The 7056-nt window shown below is 55.4% G+C and overlaps 2 protein-coding genes across 4 annotated transcripts; one reads left to right on the forward strand and one right to left on the reverse strand.

Annotated features, from left to right (window-relative positions):
- Positions 1-152: 152 nt before the first annotated feature.
- Positions 153-3384, reverse strand: SNRNP25 (small nuclear ribonucleoprotein U11/U12 subunit 25). Its single transcript, XM_014849010.3, has 5 exons — positions 3102-3384; positions 2142-2232; positions 1791-1896; positions 1155-1229; positions 153-700 (listed from the first exon to the last, which is right to left on the reverse strand). Exons 1-5 carry the CDS (start codon positions 3141-3143, stop codon positions 643-645), a joined length of 372 nt encoding a protein of 123 aa, XP_014704496.2. The 5' UTR covers positions 3144-3384; the 3' UTR covers positions 153-642.
- Positions 3385-3444: 60 nt separating this feature from the next.
- Positions 3445-6956, forward strand: POLR3K (RNA polymerase III subunit K). Of its 3 annotated transcripts, none has more exons than XM_070485366.1 (3): positions 3445-3765; positions 4812-4899; positions 5715-6386. In XM_070485366.1, exons 1-3 carry the CDS (start codon positions 3544-3546, stop codon positions 5738-5740), a joined length of 336 nt encoding a protein of 111 aa, XP_070341467.1. In that variant the 5' UTR covers positions 3445-3543; the 3' UTR covers positions 5741-6386. The 3 variants fall into 3 exon arrangements, with proteins under 3 accessions (XP_070341467.1, XP_014704308.1, XP_044603012.1); XM_014848822.3 differs by lacking the exon at positions 5715-6386 and adding an exon at positions 6393-6956 and having other exon boundaries at positions 3480-3654; XM_044747077.2 differs by lacking the exon at positions 5715-6386 and adding an exon at positions 6393-6956 and having other exon boundaries at positions 3498-3765.
- The last annotated feature ends 100 nt before the right edge of the window (positions 6957-7056 follow it).

Raw genomic sequence — 7056 nt, forward strand, 5'->3', positions numbered from 1 at the left:
TCCTGCCTGCCCAGCCCGCAGCTCCCTTGCAGCCCCAGGCTGCCTCCCTTCCCTGGAGCCGGTGGAGCCCCAGCTGCAGGCGGACCCTGTGCACTGAGGCTGGAGGCTGTGCTCTCGGACGCAGACCCGTCTCCCACAAGCGGAGTCAGAAGGCCAGCTGCTTTGCTTTTATTTCCTCCTTGCTGTAGAGATTACAGTAGCAGGGTCATATGGTTTGGGGCACAGTGTGGCCACAGGGCTCGGGTGTGGCCCCTTAGATCTTAGGACTCACCAGCACCGTTCTCTGCCTTTGCCTCCCCTCTGTGGTGGGGCAGCGCCAGTTCCTTCTGCCCCGGGTACTGTGGCTTTTTGAATTGTCAAACTAAGAGGCAAAGAGATTTATTCTGTACCTGGGGCTAGGCCCACAGCCCTGTGGGATCCACCACATGGTTACAGGGTTATGGTGTTTGGGCGCAGCGAGGTCAAGCTGAGGCCACGAGCACCAGCTCACCCGTCCTAGTCCCGAGGGACCAGCGTTCATCCACTTGGAAGCAGCTGGGGTGAGGCCACTTCAACACTCTTCTCTGAGAGGGGGAGAGTGGCCAAGTCCTCCTGTTGAAGAAGAGCTCGGCCACCAGCACAGAGGTGTCCTTGTCTGGACGTTCATTTTTGCCTCAGCTTTTTGATGAAGGACACTTCATCCCGATTCCGGATACCGTAACTGAAAGAGGACAGATGTAAGGCGTCTGATCTACAGAAGCGTACGTTTGTGACTCCTCACCTGAGGCTTGTGAGGGACCAGGAGAGAACAGGTGGGAGGAGTGTGGCGCCCAGAAGGCAAGGGGGCAGCAGTGGCCGTCCTTTCACTGACCCACACTGTGCCGGCGGGCAGCCCCTCACCTCCATGCACACCCTCCTCTCCCTTCTGCTGCTGCTGAGGAGGAGCAGAAGGCGCTCCCCTCTCCTCTGCCTCCCACTCTCCTAGCACGGAGGCCCCAGGAAGCTCCTCACAGGAGGGCGTCAGTCCAGCCAGGGACTCTCCTGGTCTCCCACATTTCCCAGGAACTGCCTCAAGATCCCCCCTTCCTGGGGGGCCCAGCCGTCTGGCAGAGCATGTGGACTAGACTCAGCGGTCCAGACGCCTCCCTGCAGCTCGGGGCGTGGCCTGAACTCACTCTCGGAGCTTCTTCCTGTCCTCTGTGAGCTTCTCTCCTGCAGAGGTCAGATGGTACGTTCTCCACACGTAGGACCTACAAGACGGGGGCTCAGGTAAACCATGAGCCGGGTGAGCTGGGGACCACTGGGAGGCAGAAACTGTGTGGGACGGGCTCCAGGCGTTCAGCTCTGTGGGGCCCCGGGCAGCTGGCCTCCTCTCTGGGCTCCTCCTGAACAACGTGTGCACTAGGCCTGGGGCAGCGACAAGGAGGCACTGCTCTCGAAGCGCTGTGTGGGGTGGCTGGGGGCCAAACACACCTTGCTGATGAAACAGGTGAGGGCTGACAGCACCCAAGTGAGGAGGGGATGGCGTTGCACCACATCCGTAACTAGGGAGACCACTTCCGGACACACTGCAAGTGCCTTAGGGTGTCCCTAAGTGAAGACACCCAGCTGCCTAGGTGGGGTGATACAGATGACAGAGCATGAAGCAGGACCCGAAGCACAGAAGCAGCAGCCTCGGGCAGGGAGCCCATCGCTCCAGGTGGCATTCGTAGCAGAGCCCAGGTGATTAACAAGCACACATCCAGCAGGCGCTCCCGTGGAGTCCCACACCAACCCCAGGAAGGGCTGCAAGGAGCCACCGCTCCACTCACCAGCTGATGTGCTGAATGCCTCCTTCACGCTCCTGCCTGAGCTGCACGTATCTCTGGATGGCCTTCTTCAGATCCAGGACCGTGGCGTTCTGTACTACAACCACAGCTGCCACGGGGACACAAACCATGACGAAGACCATAGTGGGAACTGACAGCTACCGCCTCAGATAGCAGGAGGGGAACTCAGGAGCTCTATTGAGCCTTGTTTCTGACCGAGGCTCAAATCCACGCAGGGTGGGCTTGTGGGTGCCCCAACACCCCTGGGCATGGCCCTTGAGCTTCCCACTTCCCCGTTTTTTGCCCCGGGGAAAGCTCAGACCCACCGCCTGAAGGAAGGAGGGGAGCACTTACGCATCACTTCTCCGTCCATCTTGCACACTCGGACTGTCATTGCTTGGCCGTATTCTAGTGCTATCTGGGAATTGACCTCTTCCAAAGTAACCTAGAAAAGACAAAGGGTGGAGGTGGGTGGCCTGGCTCTCTTCACCACTCCAAACAACAGAAAAAAACAAGCTCGTGGTGTCCAAAAAGTGGGGCCATATTTTACAAAGGACAAGACAGGGACAGGGTGCTTGCCTATATGTTAGGGTCTCCCAGTTTCTCAGCACTTGTCTCATGTCCCATCCACACTTTCTGTTTAACGTCCAAACTGGACAGAGGCTCGGGAGAACGGGCATAGAAACAGGCAGGGGAATGAATCTACGTCAGGATCAGCCCCAGGTCCTCTAGCCCAGCGGCTGGACAGGAGAAAGAACACTGGGCTGGTCAGCCCAGTATGAGAGTCCTGGATCACTATGATCCAGGCCAGGGCCTTGGGACAAAGTTGAGGCAGGTGGGCACAATTTACCAGGGCGCCAAAAAATGGTAATGATAAACGTTTCAAAGCAACTTTCAAGCAAACAAGTTAATTTTAAAACTCCATGATGGGCAAAATGACAAGGATTTAAAGACAGGACGGTGCCAAGCCATATTGAAGCTTGAGAAGAAAAGCCAGTAACACTGATCTTGTCTTTATTTACAATTTTGTTACTCTGTTTACCAGACTTTTTTACACCACCTTAGAGTTTTAAAAATATCATATTAAAATTTCCCGTATCCCGAACCCACGTGTGCCGGGTTTTCTGGAGCCCCTCTGAATTCTCGCTCGCCTCACCCTGGGCGCGGCCCGGTTAAGACCCCCGTTGACGCCCACAGGCGCCTTCTTGAGGCCTCCGGGCTGCAGCCCCCCAGCGGGACCCCCGGGGGCCTGTTCACGCTCGCCCTGGCAGGGAGCGACCCCGATCCCGACCCCAGCCCCCGGGCCGCGCGCACCTGGATCGGCAGGTCGCAGAGCAGCGGGTCCTGCACCACCATGGCGAGGCCCTCCTGGAACACGTCCACCGCCTCGGAGTGCGGCAGCGCCTCCTCTTCGTCCTCATCCTCCTCCAGCGCCGCCGCCGCCCCCGCCGCCGCCCCCGCCGTCTCCAGGACGCCCCTCCGGCCGATCCGCTCGCCCGGCCCGTCCGTGCGATCCAAGGACGCGCGCGCCGGGCTGCAACCACGGCCCCGCCCCCGAGGGGCCCGGGGGCGGGGCTTCCGGAGGACCAATGAGGAGCTCGAGGCAGCCTGCCGCGGTGCTCGCCGGGAGCGCGCATCCGTGTGTCCACTGGGGGCCGAGGGGCGGGGCGGCTGTCAGGACCAATCCGAGCTCGGGGCGGGCCCGCGTCGGCGGCGCGCGGCGCGGGGGCTGCCGGGAGCCGGGGCGGCCGCGGCCATGCTGCTCTTCTGCCCGGGCTGCGGGAACGGGCTCATCGTTGAGGAGGGGCAGCGCTGCCACCGCTTCGCCTGCAACACGTGCCCCTACGTGCACAACATCACCCGCAAGGTGCCGGAGCGCGCGCCCGCCGCCCTTTCGCGGCCGGGGGCCGGGAGTCGGATCCGGGCCTCCTGCGCCCCAAGACCCGCAGCCGCTCCCCGCGCGCCGGTGGCCGCCCAGGTTCTCCCCGGCCCGCCAGGCTCCGGCCGGAGCCCTCCCCAGCCTGCTCCTCCGACTTGGCGTCCTGATGCGCCCTCGCGCCGCCTCTCGGAGGCTCCCCTCGTGCACGGCACTGTCACCGGACCTTTGCGCGTGTTCTGCGCGGCTCACCCTTCCCCGTGTCTTTACTTCAGTGATTCCTTAAAATTGCAGCTTCTCTCGCTGTTTTATCCTTCTCCCCTGTTTTATTTTTTCCGTAGGACTCGTTGCCTTCTAACATACTTTGTACTGTGTGCTTTGGTTATTAATACCCGGACGTAAGCGGTCGACGGGCAGGGTTTTTATGTCTGGTTCTCTCTTACATCCTAATCTGAGCAATCGAATGGGACCTAGAATGTCGTGGACGTTCGGGACGAGCGATACCCACTGTGGCGTACTTGGTGTTTTCACTCGATGGGACACTTTTCCTCTTTAGAAGTGGAGCACGTTGGTGCTGCCTCATTCCTAATGTTTGCTTGCTGCCCGCCCGTGTAGCCGTCTTGTGGAAGTTTAGAGTCTGAAGCTCTGGCAGGAGCGAACTCTTATGTAACCCTGAAATTTCAAGGATGTTTGGGAAAACTTGGGAAAGAAGCCAAGTGTGACCTCCTTGAAAGCTCTCTGCTTCCGAGGGGTGTGGCCGGGCTGCCCAGCCAAGTGGTGCTCTTTGGTTTCGGTTGCATGGTTTCTCTCATCTTGGGTTATCAGCTATCTTAGAGGTGTGGGATGAGAGGATGGTCACACCTAAGCCGGTATCTTCTTCCTGCTCTGGTGCTTCACTCAGTCCTTGCAGAGATCTCTGACTGCTGGAGCTCTCTCTTCTCTTGGGGGCATCTGATCCTGGATCGTCTGAATTCCAATGGAGCATCCTGCTCTGTGGGAGCAGGAACTTTGCTTTCATTCCGCATCCCTCCAGTCTGTGTTGAAGGAAGGAAGTCTGGGGAGACACTTGAGGGCAGGGGTAGTTGGGTGGCTCGGGTTTGTACTGTTCACTCACTTGGAGAGTCTGAAGACTTGCTCTTGTTTGGTAGGTAACAAATCGGAAGTACCCGAAGCTGAAAGAAGTGGATGATGTGCTTGGTGGAGCAGCTGCCTGGGAGAACGTCGACTCTACTGCAGGTGGGGAAACCTTTTCTGTTACCGGCCTGTTTTTGAGTGTGAGGCTGCTGACTATGCCACTCCATGTCGGAGTCCGTGACATGAAGTCGCTTCTAAAAATAAAAAGTGTATTGTTTTGTTCTTTAATATTTTGTTAGTTACACAAACAGTATTGGCACAAGCCTTGGAGTCATACAGGCCTGAGTTAGAGTCTTGGGGTGACCTTGACGGGGGTCCTTTGACGTCTCTGGGGCTGATCCATACTCACAGATTGTAAGAGCATGAAGTGAGTTATACAGGGTTTGGCATATGACAGGTACTCACCAGGTGGTAGCTATGATGATAGCAACAGTGACAGAAGTAGTAAATATCAGTCTAAGGGAAAAATTTGTTTTTTTTCTTCTAGTGTAGATTTTTAAGAGTTAATGCCAGAGAACATTAAACTGCATCTCAGTGAAATAAATTTTTTTTTTTATTAAAGATGCTTATTTTTCCTTTTTCTCCCCAAAGCCCCCCAGTACATAGTTGTGTATTTTTAGTTGTGGGTCCTTCTAGTTGTGGCATGTGGGACGCTGCCTCAGTGTGGCCTGATGAGCGGTGCCATGTCCGCGCCCAGGATCTGAACCAGCAAAACCCTGGGCCGCCGAAGCAGAGCGCATGAACTTAACCACTTAGCCATGGGGCCGGTCCCCAAAATAAATGTTTATTTCAAGTCTTGATTCACTTCTGAGAGAGACAGATGTGACCAAGGAAGGAAAGAGGAGAGTCCCTGACACAACCTGTGCTGAGAGAAGGGATGGCTAACTCATGATTAATACTGTCTTTTTCCCCCACAGAAGAATACCCAAATCTGCTATGTTAAAAATGTAGCATTGGCAGAGTTTGCTGTTAAAAGGTGAATTATGTACCACATGTTCAAAATGGTGTTTGGGAGTGTTCGAAGTTGTTTCCACCAAGAGCAGGGTCAGGTTCTCAAAGTGACATCACTTTGAAGGGAAATGTGTGCCTTGGGGCACTCTGCAAAGGTGTGGATGTGTGAGAGATCGTGATAAGAACAGCTGAAGAATGACTGCCACAATGGATTTCTAACTACATGGGGAAGTGGACTGGTTATCCGTAGGGAGCTCCTCTGAGAAGCTGAGGGCTTGTTGGTGCCCAGGTGATGGAGACGCACTTATTAGGGGATCTGCAGGGCGGGGAGCCAGGGATGCACATGGATGTTTCCCACCAGTCTTCAGCCAGATTTGAGAAGAAAAGTGGGACCCAGGGAGAGTAGGAGGAGTGTTTTCAAGGTCACAAGTCCCTTCCCTTCCCTCAGTGTGAGAGCATAGTGGGAAGGATACGACTGTCTGTGGCCTTAAATTGTACCAGATGCCCTGGGCAAGGGGTAGCAGATGTGCGAGGGGGCGAGGCTTCTGCCACCTTTCACGTAACACCTGCTTCGAACGGATATGTTGGTCACAGGCATCTTTTTTTCACAGCGTGGGTCACTTGTTTGTTTTTCTCATTGCCAGAGCCGTGTCCCAAATGCGAACATCCTCGAGCCTATTTCATGCAGCTGCAGACCCGCTCTGCTGACGAGCCGATGACCACTTTCTACAAGTGCTGCAGTGCCCAGTGTGGGCACCGCTGGAGGGACTAGGCTGGGCTGGTCCCGCTGCAGCAGGGTCTGCTCACCCGTCCCCAGGATCCCATCCAGGAGTGTGAACTGTGTGTCCTGAGGGTCTTTGCTGGTGTGGCGGAAAGCTAACCCTTTCGGGGGGCCGACCCAGGGTGTCAGGAAATGCAGCCCGTCTGCCAAGCAGGCGTGAACTCATTACTGTCCTGGGGCTTTCGTGTGTGGGGAGGATGTCCCTAACTGAGTGCACTTTGCTGAAGATCCTGTTTGTTCATCCTTTTTATTTGTCAACATTCACCATCCAAACAACACTCTTAAATAGCTACACTGTTTGCACAACTAAGAAAGGAAAACATTAATTTAGTTCACCAGATGTCGCTAAATATTTAACTGTTAAATGCAAACTTATTTAATCAAAGTTTATTCTGAATATTTGATTAAAATGAAAAGTCTAATATTGTCTTCTTGGTGTTTTAAGTACCTTCAGAAGTAGACATCAAACCCCAAATCACAATTCCAAAATGGACTACTCTGGGTGAACTGGTTACAAGATTGCTAAG

Source organism: Equus asinus, chromosome 14 (genome assembly GCF_041296235.1).
Source record: "Equus asinus isolate D_3611 breed Donkey chromosome 14, EquAss-T2T_v2, whole genome shotgun sequence".
NCBI classification, from domain to species: Eukaryota; Metazoa; Chordata; class Mammalia; order Perissodactyla; family Equidae; genus Equus; species Equus asinus.

Bases quoted from the DNA above. Each gene is read 5' to 3' on its own strand.
- SNRNP25 (XM_014849010.3), bottom strand. From the start codon at position 3,143: ATGGTGGTGCAGGACCCGCTGCTCTGCGACCTGCCGATCCAG. The intron at 2,233-3,101 runs GTGCGCGCGGCC...TGTCTTTTCTAG, and splicing joins TCTGCGACCTGCCGATCCAG to GTTACTTTGGAAGAGGTCAA. The intron at 1,897-2,141 runs GTAAGTGCTCCC...TCCCCGTGGCAG, and splicing joins GATGGACGGAGAAGTGATGC to CTGTGGTTGTAGTACAGAAC.
- POLR3K (XM_044747077.2), top strand. From the start codon at position 3,544: ATGCTGCTCTTCTGCCCGGGCTGCGGGAACGGGCTCATCGTTGAGGAG. The intron at 3,766-4,811 runs GTTCTCCCCGGC...CTTGTTTGGTAG, and splicing joins GCGCGCCGGTGGCCGCCCAG to GTAACAAATCGGAAGTACCC. The intron at 4,900-6,392 runs GTGGGGAAACCT...TCTCATTGCCAG, and splicing joins GAACGTCGACTCTACTGCAG to AGCCGTGTCCCAAATGCGAA.